The sequence below is a fragment of the Cydia splendana genome, chromosome 18, assembly GCF_910591565.1.
Source record: "Cydia splendana chromosome 18, ilCydSple1.2, whole genome shotgun sequence".
Taxonomy (NCBI): Eukaryota; Metazoa; Arthropoda; class Insecta; order Lepidoptera; family Tortricidae; genus Cydia; species Cydia splendana.
The window spans coordinates 18,036,846-18,054,493 of record NC_085977.1 but is presented as its reverse complement, the minus strand read 5'-3'; the positions used below and the strand labels follow the sequence as shown (position 1 = coordinate 18,054,493).

At 38.9% G+C, this 17,648-nt stretch overlaps 2 protein-coding genes across 2 annotated transcripts in view; both read left to right on the top strand.

Annotated features, from left to right (window-relative positions):
• Positions 1-17,648, top strand: part of LOC134799154 (nephrin-like) — a 226,851-nt gene that overhangs the window by 36,510 nt on the left and 172,693 nt on the right. The window lies entirely within an intron of this gene.
• On the top strand, positions 7,398-9,525 carry LOC134799263 (uncharacterized). Its single transcript, XM_063771639.1, has 2 exons — positions 7,398-7,778; positions 8,068-9,525. The coding sequence occupies exons 1-2, from the start codon at positions 7,655-7,657 to the stop codon at positions 9,168-9,170; spliced, it is 1,227 nt and encodes a 408-aa protein (XP_063627709.1). The 5' UTR covers positions 7,398-7,654; the 3' UTR covers positions 9,171-9,525.

The window sequence follows — 17,648 nt, the reverse complement described above, 5'->3', positions numbered from 1 at the left end:
ATGTAGATAAGCGAGTAGGTACCTATAATTTCTTTCGAGTAATATACCTTCATAAGTACGAGTATGGGGCTATTCATAAATTACGTCATTTCAAATGGGAGGAGTGGGGGGGGGGGGGTCTGGACATCGGATGATGGTAACATGACGTAGGAGGAAACAGATTCATCCGAAGCTTGATTTTTGGATGATTTGAGGGGGGGGGGGGGGGGGTCAAAAATCGTCAAAAATAGATGACGTAATTTATGAACAGTCCCTATGTACATTTGCACTGCATTTATGCAAAAAATGCAAATGATTTTTTAGTATTTAAGTTTTTTATTATTGTATATATATATGTTAGTTTGTAAGGTATGTATCTATGGGCCTTAGTAGCCTGAAAATAAATGCTTTGATTGATTGATTGATTGATTTAGTATTTTCGTACTTACCAAATAACAGTTTTAGAACTTTAAAAGTTAAGTACAGTTAGTGGTGTTATGGTTGATTTCAATATGCTTCGCGAAGGATCAAGAATGTTTAATCCATCATTGTAGTGCGAGTGTGGTAGAAGGGATCGGCATACTGAGCTCGCACGGCCTGCCGCAGCGCGTAAAATACCTAAACTCGCTCAACGCCGAAATGTAATAGCGCTCTTAATTCCTATTGTTTTTTCTACCATCAACCTATCATGTTTTGGCAATAAAGTGATTTCATTTCATTTCATATTGAACAAAAACAGGCTAGAATTCGTTTCTTGGAAAAATTCTGATGATCGGCTAGATGGTAACGTAAATGGGATAATAATGCGGCTACTCGTGCGAGGAGGATGACGAGCGCGAATGTGTAAACGCTAAAAAAAGTTTGCGCTATTTGCCTTGTCACGTCACGTTTTTCGCACGAGTGTGTAAACGAGTACTTTAAAACAGATTTTAAAATTAAAGTTGTCACTCTTGTGGATAATAACAGCTTGTTTGCATAAAAGGTTTTAATCACAGAGGTTTATGGAAAAATACCGTTTTGCACTCTTTTTATGATATAGGAAGCAAACTAGCAGACAAATCGCCTGATGGTAAAAAAATCCGTCGCCCATGGACACCCGCAACGTCAGAAGTTGTAAGTGCGTTGCTGGCATTTAAGATGGGAGTGCGCTCATTTCTTGGAGGTTTTCATTTCATCTCGCCAAGTGAGGCTCCTTCCACCTGCCCCCTCACAATAAACACACAAATAAATGCCACCAGGATTCGAACGAAATTTCGGGATCTTCACTAGAATTAAGGTCACTGCCACTAGACTACGAGGCCGTCAAATCATCATCATCATCGTATTGTTTTTCTTTGTCTTTTACTTTGTAGTTTCACAGTGCCTTGGTTTTATACTGTAATGCTGTGTTACTTATTTGATCAATAAATAAATCATCTTCCTCGCGTCATCCCGGCATTTTGCCCCAGCTCATGGGAACCTGGGGTCCGCTTGACAACTGATCCCAAGAATTTACGTACACACTTGTTCTTACGAAAGCGACTGCCATCTGACTTTCCAAATAAATGATGATGATACTTTCTGAGAACCCGGAGGGAAAACTAGGCCTTACTAGGATTAGTCCGGTTTCCTCATGATGTTTTCCTTCACCGAAAAGTGACTGGTAAATATCAAATTATATTTCGTACATAAGTCCCGAAAATCTCATTGGATAGGTTGACAAAATATAAAGTGAGCCGATCTCTCGAACAAGCTTGAAAAAGATCGTTTCACTTTATATTTCGTAACTTTACGAGCCGGGGTTTGATCCCGCGACCTCCGGATTGCAAGTCGCATGCTCTTACCGTTAGGCCACTGGCTCTTCAAACTAGGACTAGGAGGTCGTCAAATGCTCATAATCCCTCAGATCATAATATCCACACTAATGAAGCATACCGTTTATCCAGTAACGTCATAACATTTCCGACTCATTACTGTAGGTACTAGATAATTTCTCGGGAACTGGTCGTGATTGCACTCGGCATTTTTCGTTAATGACTCGTAATACCGTTGCCGTGGCGCCTCGCAAATAATAGCACATAAATTATCTTAATGTCGACTCCACATTTTTATTGACCGAGCGAAAAGATGATCTCCGATTAAAATTATTTCGCATGTCCGGATATTCTCCTTTACAAGTAGCATTTCTCAACCGATTCTCGTGAAATTTGGTGACCAGGTTTGTTAAATTTACGTACTGTAGAATGTTTAGTACCTATTGTACTCAATCTAGACCAAGGATTACTATTAAAGAACAGCAGGTTAAAGAAATGAGTTAACCATTAATATGTGATCGAATTTAAACTGTTGTGAGACATACTAACAACAACAACACGTACAACAACAATAACAAGTGAGTCTAAACCGTTAAATTATTCAACATTAATACTCGTATGTGTGTGAAAAATCGTGGGTTCAACTTGTATTAGAGCAGAAAATATTGTTCTCGGAAAAAAAATGCATAAGATTACTAAAAATTCGGTCAGGAGCGGGTGTGGTGAAATAGTACATTAAGATACAAGCGCGAAAAATAGGAAATTCGCGAATTACCTTTTCACACGTGTATTGTACAACGTTTTACAGTACATATTAAATATATTAAAAACGGGTCACTCACGTATTTTAAGTCGAAAAATGCTCGACATGTTTCACTCCGTACCGAGGAGTGTCATCAGGAGCTTGCGTTTACGGTGACGGACCGGCGCAGACTGCGGACCGCAGCTCTCCGCGCCCGGTGACTCGGCGCAGGCGCCGGTGGCGGCAGGGGGGGCGAGAAACTACCCTCATTTATGGTATTATTGTCAAATGATGGGTTGCACACAACACTCACTACGTCATTCGCTAATGGTTCGTCCACACTGTCCACCGACGTAGTACCCAAAACAGTTTTCCAGCTTGTAGGCACAGTACATACCTATGGCATTTTTGACATAGGCACGTATTGTCCATAATCCCGCCTTAGGGCGGTAAAGTAGCACCATATGTACTGTAATAGTACATTACATTAGGTAAATTCGTAAATGCTCCAGATCGCAGGTATTTGTGAATAAATATTATTATGCGATCTGGGGCTTTTACATTTACCGCCCGTGATTTGTATAAAGTTTTACGTCTTGCCTTGGCCAGGAAGTGAGATTTTCTTCCCGTCCCGTGGGAAGAAAATCCCACTTAGGGGCCTAGGGTGACGTAAAAGTTATTTCTCTATATCACTAGGTATGTCACAAATTAGAATACCAACATCCGGAACTGGGCCCCTGGTTGTTTTCGTGCCGTTACGAACAAATTCATCTGACTAAGTGCTCAGTGGCGAAAATAAGGTTGGCAAAATAACGGACAAGTTTGAAAATTGTTCGTAATCTGTTTATTTCATGTCTGTCAGTTTCAGACTACACTAGTGTTACTCGTACTGCTGCAGTTTTGCAGCGCGGATTACTGCCGACTGCATTGCTGTCGAAAATATCGAAAATCATTCGAAATCATCGAAAATCGATTTTACATTTGCGGCAGTATAGCAGTCGACAGTATTGTCACGCTGCAGTACTGTAGAAGTAATGCTGGGTGTATACTCTGTATCTTTAGGTATTCAAATAAAAGTAAACAAAATCTACCCTCAAATGGTTCCTTAAGCCAGTTGAGGGTAGATGAAAACATTACATGATCAAAATAATGTAGGTTAAAGTCAGGTCGTTCAGTGACTGGTCCAGGCGGTTTTGTATTTGGTCGGTTAACCAATAAATGTTATAACTACCCGAAAATTTACACATTATTTGTTTACTTTTATTTAAATACTTACCTAAAGTTACAGACTACAGCAGGCGTGGCTCACTCCGCGATTTCGTCGCTTTGCTACAGGTAGCTAAAAGTACATCCGTTCCACACCAATTTTGGTGGCTAGCCATATCGCGCGTGGCGCTGTCGCCACCTAGCGGCCATATCTGTCCTGATCGTAACAGACGCGTTTTGTTAGAGAGTGAGTCTTCTGTACCTAGAACTATTATTTATTCTGTGACTATAGTTAGAATTCAAACGGTAACTGTAATTCTCTTAAATTACCCTGTTACTTGTAATACTTTGTTATGGCGTAGGCGTACTGAGGTTATAAATAGACATACCTTTAGCCTTCATAAGATAAATACCCAATTAAGGTGAAAATAACATGAAAAATACGTGCACGGTAGGTAATTAGGTAATTAGGAGCATGCGTTTCGGAGTGGAGACCCCGGCTAGGCAGAAGAAGTGTAGGCAGACCACCCGCCCGTTGGTCCGATGACATAAAGGAGACTGCAGGACCTGTCTGGATAAGGGAGACCAACAACCGCTCAAAATGGAGAGAGATTGGAGAGGCGTATGCCCACGGTGGGCGAACACACGCTGAAGAAGAAGAAGAAGAAGGTTATTAGGTATTAAGTAAAATCTGACTAACATATCGTGAAATCATGTTTCTCCAACAGCAACGCTCTTAACTGTCCATCGCTGGAGCTTATGCCTTTAGTAATAAGGTTTAAAACCTGTCAGTTAACAATGTGGGCGATGGTACCTTTAAATAACCTCCCTAACCTATTGTCTCCTATCAAATTACAAAGATAATACTTAAACATTAAGTTATGTTTGTTTGTTCTTTCCATTAAACAACTTTCCTCCTACATACGTGACAGTAAAGCTCAAATTAGCTTAGCAAATAATGTAAATAAGCTTTTCATCTAATTAAGGTCATAAACCCTTGTTTAAGGAATTTGATATTTTGTAGCTTTCAGATAGGATTTAATCATCACAAGAGCAAAACAATGCTTTTATCTTCACATATGTTTACAATGTTACCAGGTTAATGTACCTATATACTTTATGTCTTTTATTTAACATCGTAAGGCCGATGGTCCCACCTATAGTACGATCAAGGCATTTAATTTCAGTACCTACCATTTCGTACCTTGTCACAGTGAGAATAGTATGAGGGCCCCAGCGACTTTCATATTGATTATCACTGTGACAAGGTGCGAAATGGTACGGAAATTTAATTTTTTGACTGTACTTATTCAGTTGGATAAAATTTAAATCATTTTCAATCGTAATATAGTTGCATTTGCATCACTTCTAACATATAACATAGTCAAATTTAGAAGTCGTAGAATCAAATATTATTTTATTTTACCCTTTTTGAAGTCGGTCTTCTTTTTTTGTTCTTTCTTTTTGGGTACACCATAATAACGCTTAGGTATTGTCTTTTTCGCTAAGTAGGTATTAGTATTTAAACCTACAAAATGGTTGAATTTTTAAAACGAGTAGAGTTCGTCAATTTTAGACTCAAAATACTCCAGTTCCCACTAAAACTACTATTTTCTAGGGTTAGCTCTTAGCTTCTTAGTTAGAAAACAACTTATTCCTACCTAGCCTAGTGGGTAATGACCCTACTACTACGAAGCTTAGGTTCGAATCCCGGTAAATGTATCCATTTACGTTTAACCAGAATATTTGTAGCGTTCTTACTAAACAGTCGCAATCGAATCTTATTACCTAGGCAATAGAGTTCTGTATGCTTGAGCAAGGGAATGGCTAAGTGAATCGACTTCGGAAACGTGGAAACGCGCCAAATTCGCGCTCCCGGCTTCCCGCTTCTAGAATTCTAAGTCGTTTTGGACGTAAAGTAGATTATCTACTAGAGTTCCGTTTTAATTGGTAACCACTTCCTGCCAACATAAGCTGAGAATGGTATGTAATAGCCATAGATCACCTCAACTTAGTAGACGGAGCACACAAGACAATCGTGGTCACATATAAGCACTCCCGTACAAATTTAGTATGAGAGCGCGACCGACCCCTTATTTCAGTTGCGTCTGCAATTACAAACTTTTGACTACCGGCGCGATTCGGGAAATGAATTATACATTAACTAGATACGATATAGTAAAGATATGTGACGTCCCACGGGTAAAGGTACCTATTGGCGGTCGGCAATTATGCTATTATTAACGCCGCTCCAATATTATTGCGGCGCTATGCGACGTAAGCGCCAGCCGCCATAAGGTACCTTTTGCCGTGGAACGTCACATATCTTTACTATTTCATATCTAGTGAAACTCTAATTCATTTCCCGAATCGAGCCGTAACTCTCTACTGCAAATCCGTTCGACGGCTACTGTGCCACAGGCAGACATACAAACGCACACATAGATACACATAATAAATCTTATAACACCTTTTTTATTTACGTCGGGGGTTAAAAACGCAAAAAACACGGTTAATAACTTAGCCGTCAAATTAAAGCGTACAAGCTGACCTAATTAATTTGCTCGCCAGTGCACGCTGTAGATAGCAATTACGTTTGCGAGTTCACGCACTTTAGTGAGTGCCATTGCACAAGCTAGCCGAGTAAGAGTAGGGGAGACCGAGGTGAGTTGAAACAACGACAATTTTGAGGAATCTAGGTATAAAGGGGCCCACAGATTACCAGATCGCCGGACGATATCAGCCTGTCAGGTAAAGGTGACAGTTTCGAACAACTGATAGGCTGATATCGTCCGGCGGACTGATAATCAGAAGGTCCCTTAAATGTTATCGAGCTTGAGAAACAAACAAAGTCGGAGTGTCAATAATTCAAGTCAAAAATGAAGCTTGCCCGAGAACGCACTTTTGGCGCAGGCACCAGCTTTTGAGATCCTATCCAAAGAGGAAAGCCAGCTTTTCTCGTGGCGTTTTCATTAATCTGCATCCAATAGTAAATGATTATTCAATAATATTTCGTGCATAAGTTCCAACTCTTTGGTACCTACGAGCCGGGGTTTGAACCCTCGACCTACGGTTACAAAGTCGACGTTAATGTACCTACCGTTTGTATTCGGACTGCACCAGCGTTACTGCTACAGTAATGCAGCGCGACATTGCTGCCTATTGCATTGCTGCCGCAAATGTCTCGATAAAATGTCATTTTTGACTTAGTCTGTCACTATGCAATACTGCAGCAGTAATGCTGCCGACTGCGTCACTGCTGCAAATGTCAAAATCGATGTTGCTGCCCGGATTATTGACATTTGCGGTAGTTATGTCGCGCCTCATTACTACAGTGTAGACTGAATCCCGAACGAGACCGTAAAAAGTACCTATTTTGCTCTCCACTGGGTATAATTGTGCTCAAACAGTTTTTACAGTACATATGGTGTTACTTTGCCGCACTCTTTCCGTGCCTATGTCGAAAGTTTAAAGGGCCATAATGTACTATAAAACGTTGTATGATACACGTGCGAATAGGTAATTCGCAACTCGTGTCGATTTAAAACACTCCCGGTCGTGTTTTAATTTATAGCCACTCGTTGCGAATTTCCTACTTACCGCACTTGTATCGTAAATAACTATTATATATGAAAACAATATCACAACCTCATGGTGCGTTAAAACACTCGATTATGTCTAACAGCTTCATTCTTTGCGATTTATTGTTAACATGCAGTAGTAGCGCCACCTAGCGTCAGCCTTGCACGGATTTTTAGAGGGTATTCTTTTTTTTTTATTTTTTTTTTGTACCCCCTCTACTAAACCAACACTCCTGAACGGTCCGGTCGGCGCTCTCGAGTCATTATGCGTTCCGTGCTCAAGCCTTCGCACGTCTCCTGGACTTTAGAATTTGAACCGTTATAAGAACATCGTAGGCGCCCACGCTAGAAGCATGCCTAAGAGGAAACATAAAACTGAAGACGAAATTCGTCGCAAGATTCTTAAGTTACAAGAAAAACTGGCAAGAAGGACTAACGAACAGGAAGATTACTGTTCGTCCGAAGAAAATTTTAACGGTAAGTTTTTGAAAATACCCTATTTTGATGAAGATGAATATGCCAATATTTGATGCGAGGATACCGCACCTGGGTTACCTCTGTCAATGTATAGTGATGCGTACTGCTAAATCTGGGCTGCTACTGTCACATTTTTACATAAATAATTGGCTTTTCGGCAACATTTCTGTTGCCTAAATTTGATGCGAGTTTACCAAGTGTGGGTACTCTCTGTCAATATAATAGTGATGCGTACTGCTTTCTGGGCTGATACTGTCACGTATTCTAAAACGAACTGTACTTTTCGCAGATGTACCCTATTCGGAAACACCTTACACGGAGTTGTTACCGTATTATTGCGAACCTGGATGGGACGCATCCGAGGCACAATCGCCACAGCCGACAGCGCCCTGCCTGTCGGCGGCGCACTCAGCTACGCGACAGCCGTCGCCGCGTTCCGCCGTGGTGGACAACCAGCTGCAGCCTGACTTGCCGCCGCAACCTGTGTCACCGTTACCGCCGCAACCTGTCTCACCGTTACCGCCTCAAACTGCCTTGCCGTTGCCGCAAAATCCAGGTACATCAGGCGAAAATCAACCAGATGATTTGCAACTTGATGACGATATTCTTCAGTTACTAGGCGATGCCCCGAGGGAAGAAACCCCTATGGGACCGCCTATTCATAAAGATATCGCCAGTCGATGGCAAAATATTCTTGCCAAAGGCCTCTCAAAAGAACTAAAGGAAAGTCTAACTAAAGAATATCTGATTCCTAATAATTGTGATCTTTTGATGGCCCCGACTCTCAACCCGGAAGTTAGGGTGGCTTTACCTGACCCCCTAGTAAAAAGAGACACGTCACTACTTTACAAGCAAAAACAACTGGGTATTGCCTTGTCCGCTTTAGCTTCAGTAACTGAAATGGTCCTTGCAAACGAGACTTCAAAACAAAAACTATTGAAACCTCTCAGTGATGCTTGCCGCATTCTCTGCGACAGCCACTTTACAGAGACAAGAACTCGCAGGGGTTTCATTATATCGTCTATTAACGCAAAATTAAAACAGACTCTGATCGACTCCAATAGGGATAAGCTGCTGTTTGGAGAAAATGTTTCAGAAAAATTGAAGGCAGCAAAAACTATTCAGCAGTCTGGCGAAGCATTAAAGAATAATCCCCCTAAACCCAGATATAATCGTCCGAATTTTCAGTCAACAATTGCAAATAGGGGTAATTTAAACTTCGTGCCCCAACACCGCAAGACGGACACGAAGACCAACAACCGTCGAGCCCCTGCTTACTCGCAGAGGCAGATGTCGCACAACAACAGCACGCGACGCCACAACGGCAACGATCGCGATCGCGACCGCGCACCGCCGACGTCGAGGACAGCGGGTGGACATCACCGGAAGTAGTTGATCAGGTACAATATGCTGGCAGACTACAATATTTTCATGACAAGTGGTCTGAAATTACTGATGATAATATGATCTTGTCTTGGATTAAAGGATACACTATCCCTTTTAAAACGACTCCCTATCGAACAGACAACCCTAGTGTTTGTCCTAAAACTAAACAAGAAAAAATTGATTTTGATCACTGTATTAAAAAACTACTTAAGATTAACGCTATATCTCACTGCAATCATGAACCTGGCGAATTCCTTTCTTCAGTCTTTTTAGTGCCAAAACCAAACGGAGATAAAAGATTTATTTTAAATCTTAAATGCCTCAATAAATTTGTTGAAAATAAGCATTTCAAAATGGAAGATTACCGAACAGCGTCTAAATTAATTACTAAGAATTGTTACATGGCATCAATTGATCTGAAAGATGCGTATTTCTTGATTTCAGTGCACAAATCGCATAGAAAATACTTGAGATTTAAATATAATAATATTTTGTATGAATTTAACTGCCTCCCGTTTGGCCTTTGCACTGCACCGCTGGTTTTTACTAAACTTTTAAAACCAGTTATGGAATACTTAAGGAAAGTACATCACATGATTTCAGTGATTTATTTAGATGACATTTTTTGTGTTGGTGGAACATTCTCTGAATGCGAATCTAACATTGCACTGACTAAGCAGACGTTTGAGGACTTAGGATTTCTCATTAATTTTGAAAAAAGTTCCTTTGTGCCTAAAACACAGTGTAAATTTTTGGGTTTTGTTTTTGACTCTGAGAATTTGATAATGAAATTACCTCTTTCTAAAAAAGAAAAGATAAAACACAGTCTTACTAACATGCTAAAAACGAAAACATGCAAATTGAGAGAATTTGCAAGATTTGTCGGTTTATTAATATCTGCCTGTCCGGCAATCAGATATTCATGGTTGTATACAAAATACTTTGAACAATTTAAATTTTCATGTTTACTCAATAACTGTAGTTATGAACAACTTGTAACAATACCTGAAAAATTAAAATCTGATATTATTTGGTGGTTAGGAAAAGTTGACGAGGGAAATAATCCTTTATATTGTAATGATTTTGTAATGGAAATCTTTTCCGACGCATCTCTGTCTGGTTGGGGTGCTTATTGTAATAATAATGAAGCTTCCGGGTACTGGAAAGATCACGAGAAATGTTTGCATATCAATGAATTAGAGCTCAAAGCTGCTTATTTAGCGTTAAAAAGTTTCGCAAAAGATCAATTTGATACTAACATACTACTACGTATTGACAATATAACTGCCATTTCTTGCATTAACCGAATGGGTAGTGTCCAGTATGAACACTTAAATGGTATATGCAGAGAAATCTGGCATTGGTGTGAGAGGCGTCAAATAATGATTTTCGCATCTTACATTAATACAAAGGACAATTGTGAAGCCGATAGTTTGTCGCGTAAAAAGTTTCAAGACACAGAATGGGAACTTAATGCTAGTGTTTACAGTAATATTACTTATTATTTTGGTCTCCCTCAAATTGATCTGTTTGCTAGCAGGTGCAATGCTAAGTGTGATGTCTTTGTAACATGGAAAAATGACCCAGAAGCATGGGCTATTGACGCTTTCACAATATCTTGGAAAAATATGTTTTTCTACGCATTTCCACCATTCGCATTAATAACTAAAGTTTTGCAAAAAAATATTAAGGAAAAAGCAGAAGGAATAGTTGTGGTACCATACTGGCCATCACAACCTTGGTTCCCCTTGTTTCATAGATTAAAAAACTCTGAATTTTTATTTTTCGGCCCGGATGTTGATTTATTAATCTCTCCTTTCAGAACTCAACACAAACTGCAGCCTGAAGTTAGTTGCCGCGAAGCTTTCAGGAATACTCTTTTGAAAAAATCCTTGTCTAATAGTACGGTGGAAATCATGTTATCGTCGTTGTCCGATTCTACGTATAAACAATACGATAGTTGTATCAAAACATGGATATCATATTGTAATACTCATAATTATGAATATGATTCCGTTTCAGTCCCGATTGTTTTACATTTTCTCACAGATATATTTAATAAGGGTGCTAAATATGGTACCATAAACTCTTATAAATCAGCACTATCCCTTTTACTCGGTAATTTAGATGATGATAGGGTAAAACGTTTCATGAAAGGGATTTTCAAATTACGCCCTACAAATCCAAAATACAATTTAACTTGGAATCCAAGCATTGTATTAGACTACTTAGCACAGAAATATCCTAATTTAGATCTCGATTTAGAAACTCATTCAAAAAAGACTGCAACATTATTGGCTTTAGTAACTGCACACCGAATACAGACACTTGCTTTAATTAAATTAAACAATATTAAAATATATTTTTCCCAAGAAATTATGATTACGATACCTGATCTAATAAAAACTTCAAAACCCAATTTAGCACAGCCAGTTCTGAGGTTACCTTATTTTGACGACCGGCCTGAAATATGTCCAGCTCGATGCTTAGAATCCTACATAAATAAAACTCAAATGTTTCGAAAGGATGATTATTTATTTTTAAGTTACAAAAAACCTCATTTGAAGGTTACCTCTCAAACAATAGGTAAATGGATTAAAGATATGCTCTCTAAAAGTGGAATAGATACAACCATTTTTAGTGCGCATAGTACTCGACACGCAGCGACGTCTGCAGCCAATAGATCTGGGATCAGTATAGACGTCATAAGGAAAACTGCAGGCTGGACAGATTCCTCCTCAGTTTTCGCTAGATTTTACAATAGGCCAATTATTGCCAATCCCAATGATTTTGCAAATGTAATCCTCTCTTCCAATAGTAATCTGTAAATAACAAATCTTTTACTTACACATATTACCTACCTATATGATTATAATGTTAAAGATATAATGTTAACAAAGATGATGTTAAATGTACAATGTACCTACCTGATTATTACTTATTCATTCTAAAACATTACAGTATACTTACCGATAAGCTATGTAATGAGTTTGTACAATTATTCATATAATAAATATGATTGACTACTAATGATTGTTTACTTACTTATTTGTTTACTCACCTATGATGGTGTATCTCAATTTCACATTTTATTTTGTGCTCTGAACATCTACAGCATGTTAACAATAAATCGCAAAGAATGAAGCTGTTAGACATAATTGAAAATCAAACGAACTTACCAAAGTGAAGTTCGATGACAATTATGTAAACAGCTTCATTCGACGCGATTTATGCAAACCCTCCCTATACAAATACATGTTTGTCTGCCCTACCCTATAATAATAAAATGTGAAAAATAGGTAGGTAGGTAACTCTAAACAAATGACTCGAGAGCGCCGACCGGACCGTTCAGGAGTGTTGGTTTAGTAGAGGGGGTACAAAAAAAAAAAAAAAAAAAAAAGAATACCCTCTAAAAATCCGTGCAAGGCTGACGCTAGGTGGCGCTACTACTGCATGTTAACAATAAATCGCGTCGAATGAAGCTGTTTACATAATTGTCATCGAACTTCACTTTGGTAAGTTCGTTTGATTTTCAATTCTCCCGCATTCGCGGTATTAACGTGAATACACACCCTGTACTCTCTGGCACTGTAAATAATTTTAATGGCTGCCGAATATGTGTTCTGACTGAAAGCTATGCCATTTTCAGCTCTATGACCTGGCTTTTAGAGGTCGTTTTGACATGTGCTTTGCGTTGATTTAGGGAGTTAGGTTTGAGTTAAAAGCTAGAGGGTTAAACAGCTAACAGCATCGCTTCTGTCATTTATTAGAGAGATTATGTCATTCATTTTAATGTATTTAGGGTAAGCTGGTGTAGGCGGACGCACTTAAGGTTCAAAGTGTAATAAACAGTAAACAAATACATTTTAAGAATCATCTCTTGTTTTATTTGAGAGGGCATCTAATAGGTACCTAAAGTCGGTCTAAACACAACTGAAGATAGCTGAGTAGCTAACCGTTTCGTCAGTAGATAAACTGCGGACTTATCGCCCGCGGACTGCTACACCAGCCTACCCTACTTGGAGCGCATATTATTCGCACTAATATACAGTGATGGTAGGACAAATGATGTCGAAATGGGTGTTCTGACTTTTCGCCGTTTTACTGTCCGAATTTCACTTGCCAGCCAACTTTTCGCATTAATTCACTATGGCAACCAACCATCAAAGATCAAGGTAGTATCATAGTCTAATAAAACATGGTCTTCTATTCCCAGAGTGACACAGGCCTACGTCACAATAACATGGCCGCTATATATAGCGCTATCGCATATTATCATATAGCGCTGTCGCATGATGACGTAGGCTTGTGTCAGTTAGGTGACCTAGAAAAGACGGGAATGGAGTACAAGGCGGAGTATATTATTATACCATGGGTAGTATCAATAATGTCTAAACCGTAACTAGTTCTAAAGGACCATGGGCAACTTTGTATGGAGCCTGGACCCAACGCCAAGAAAAATGAGAGTTAGGTCATTAGATTAGGTATTTCTATGTACTTAATTTTTTTCTATGGGCACCAATCGGAATTCCATTGCAGAACTGAGATATTGGTATTCTAGCCAAAATTTCGTCACCCTTATTACCTAGGCAATAGAGACCAAGTAAGTAAATTAATTGCTGCAGGGTAGATGTTCGCGCACCGCCGGGCGAGCACACCGAATGATTTGCCGCGCTCGCCCGGCGGTGGACTCTATTGCCTAGGTAATAAGGGTGACGACATTTTGACTAATATACCAAATTCTCAGTTCTGCAATGGAATTCCGCTTGGTGCCCATAGAACGAAAGGAAGTACAGAAAAATACTTATCTAATGACCTAATTCTCAACTCTGTTGGTTTTGGGGAAATTTTGACGCATAGTCCTTTGAATCGGTCCTCCAATTTGCTGCACTCCTCCATATTCATAATTTTTTGCGGTACCCTATCATGCTCCGTTTTCATTCCTTACCTGATTAAGTATTTTAGTCAAAAATTTCATTATTGATATAAGCTTTTACCGCTGACTGTACTTTTTTTTCAGCAAGCAACTACAGATGTAGTTCTTTAATATTATTTTCCATCGTATTTTCACGGAAACTTACGAACCTATCATGCTGCTATTTCAGTCAGTCTCGGTACAAAAAGTACTGAGGTTTCCTGAAATAGTATGACAAATACGAATGTTTCCGAGAACATACGATATACGAAATACTCATCAAGACAATATATTATCATTTATTATAAATTACTAAAAGACATAAACTGGAATATAAAACTAAAACTAACTACAAATAAATTACTAAAAGACATAAACAGGAATATAAAACTAAAACTAACTACAATTAAAATAACTAATATTAAAAATACCTATCAAAATTTGGTGCCCTCGGGAGGGTGCCCAACACGCAGGCAGCGTTGCTGCGCTGGGCTATAACCGCGAAAATCGAAGTTCGCAAATTGCGGGCATTTTTCTCTGTCACTCTAATTACGCCTTCATTGGAGTAAAAGAGAAGATCTCCGCAATTTGCGAATTTTGGTTTTCGCGGTAGCCCCTCTGGATTGCGATGGCAATTCTCTGCGCAAGAAAACTGCCCGCGCGGGGGTCGCCCGTTCCCTCCGTCAGCCGTTTCCCGAGCGCCTTATGGAGCATCTGTGCGCCTCTGCCCCACGAACCAAGCGTCTCGACGCCAAATGCGACGAATTCGTATTGAGCGCCGAGACAGCTGTATTTGGCTACCTTTTGACGCTCCCGAGTGTCCGCCGCCGCGCCGGCATGCTTGCTGGTCGATGGCACGTAGGACGCCGCTACCGTGTCAGCGCAAGTGGCGTCCCATACCAACACACGACCCATCTTCCAGGGAATCAATGACATCCCGTCAGGGCGCTTACCGTCGTTCCGCACTATTTGGGGCTCCAGAGCGGCGGGAACGCCGGCACTGACGAGCGCCCTTCTCAGGATGTCACAATTCTAATAAAAGACAACAAAATTATTGGGTTGCGTTGTTTTATCACAGAGTTCCTAAGGCCACATACACAAAATCTTTATTAACAGCTTCCACGTCAGTTCATTGAAAATGTTGCTGTCAATACACTTTCAACAACTTTAATGAGCAAACAAAAGTTAGTAAAAATCTATTTAAAGTTTAACCGGAATTCACCTTCTTTGCCGCTGTATCGTATCATATTTTATTAAGAAAAGCTAAACTAAATAAAATACTATCACTCGCCTGTTCCGTCGTTGCATTTCATGGCTGGCTGTTAAAATTAGACTGCCTCTATAGCATACAAATATTAATTATGCTTGAAACTATCTCAAACTAGTTAACTTGGAGGCTTCTGTCTGTTTATTTTGCGACGAAGCTATTGTCACTTGTTAGCTTGTTAAGACATGTTGATTTTAGAATTTTCGTGATTGACACTGACATTAGGGAGGCTAGAGGGGGTGTGTTTCCCAAAAAGTTTTAAGTCATGCTCAAACAAGACTGCTGCAGCATTTGCTAAAACAAGAGTTCGAATAATATCCATCATTATTATATTTATAGTATGTATTGTATAATAAATATGTGGTAGTTTATATACAGTATCTATCAGTACGAAAGGCCAAGAAAGAGAGAGACCCATTAATGTTTAGGTTATACTGAGCAACTTTTACTATGGGACCAACCCCGAAAACGCGGAAAAATAATTGGATATTTCATACATTTTGCTGGTCTAATGTTGAAATTTCGTATGGGAGAGTCAATTTTTTTCGCGATTTCGGGGTTGGTCCCGTAGTAAAAGTTGCTCAGTATGACCTAAACATTAATGGGTCTCTTTCTTTGCCTTTCGTTCTGATACATACTGTATATTTTATTTATTTATGTAATTTATATGTATAGTTTGCTTTTTTTAATTCACTCAATAGGTATATTTCTCTCTCTGCACCAATTGTAGATATCTCTGTTTGGCCCTAATGGTTGACTGGTAGAGAATGCCATTTGGCATTAAGTCCGCGATTTTTACATTGTTGTATATATTTTGTGCAATCAAGTTTAAATAAATAAATAATGTATTGTTTGTCCGCATTTTCGTTAGTCATAATTTGTTTGGTTCAGAAACGCGTAAATTTTCACGATTGCCATGAAACAAACCTAACCTAACCTAACCTATCTATAGGATAACCTTAGGAAAATGCTGATAAGTTAACGGTTTCCGTTTTAGGACAAATGATAATATGACAAACAATACAATACAATAAGTACTGCTATTAATATTACATTTGTTTTTGGTAGTTTATTTTGCTAAGGGTACAAGTACGGTTCATGTTGAGACTGTATTTAATCATAGGAAACTGTACACATGAAACGCAATAAAATATATGAGTATGAGTACATTATGACTTAAAACTTTATGTCAAACAAAGGGACCCCGGGTAGAGCTAGGGCATACTAGGTGGGTGTCACAATTATGCATTCGGAATACGCATTAATGTCTTAATCTACCTATTTAATTTTTTTAATCTAAATTAATTATTTAATAACGGGTTATGAATTAGATCAGGATTATTTATAGACATTTCTTCTACCAGAAATGTTACTTTTGACACTGACAGATCTTAACCATAACTAATCCAGATCTAATTCTTAATCTGTTAACTACGCCTGTAAAAGATGAGTGCGGTTTGGTAGTTTTTGTATATAATTATATTGTGTATGTATTATATTGTAGAAAAGAATTAGATATGATATAATATACAGGGTGACTTCAAATTGGTAATACAAAATACTTGATTGGGACTCAGTTAATGTCCAATAGTATACTACAGTAACTGCGGTGTTAAAATTAGCTGTATTTTAATTATCGCTAATTTTCTAATAAAACAAATAATTAAAGTCCCGAAGTGTGGTTACCCCACATTTTGTATTACCAATTTGAAGTCAACCTGTATATGGTTATTTACATATTTATTATATTATATTATATTTCACATCCCATCGTATATTGTACTCGTATTGTAGGTTATAATTATTAAGAAATTAAATTATTTTTTATCATGCCATTTTGTACAGTATAATAGATGTCTACCGTCTCCAATTCTCCCTTAATTGCTCGGACTAACTGGAATAAAATCCTGAAACGGATAAGTTCGCCTTTGTACTAATTAATACTAACAACCCGAAACATGATTAGTTTCCGTTGTTTTATCACTGAGTTCCCATGGCCACCTCCTGTCTCCATCGTTATACAGATCATAATATTGCATTATCATCCGAATATAATAGGAAGGAGGATATGGGGCTGGAAGTGAACACCTCCAAATGTGAGTTCTTCCCCTGTGGACCGCAGTCATCTTCTCTCTTCTCTTTTTTCTCGGGTTTACTTCCCGGCCTCAAGGAATTGCATACTGATTCTTTTTGCCTACTTGGTGCACCGATTTTTCCTTCCGCAGTTCCTGAGGCACTACAAATTCGTAGGAGTCTCCTTCTCCTTGCGGGCGAACGTCTCAAGGGTTTGACCCCGCACGTG

Coding starts and splice junctions, on each gene's coding strand:
- LOC134799263 (XM_063771639.1), top strand. CDS start 7,655: ATGCCTAAGAGGAAACATAAAACTGAAGACGAAATTCGTCGCAAGATT. Junction 7,779..8,067: donor GTCCGAAGAAAATTTTAACG/GTAAGTTTTTGA, acceptor TACTTTTCGCAG/ATGTACCCTATTCGGAAACA.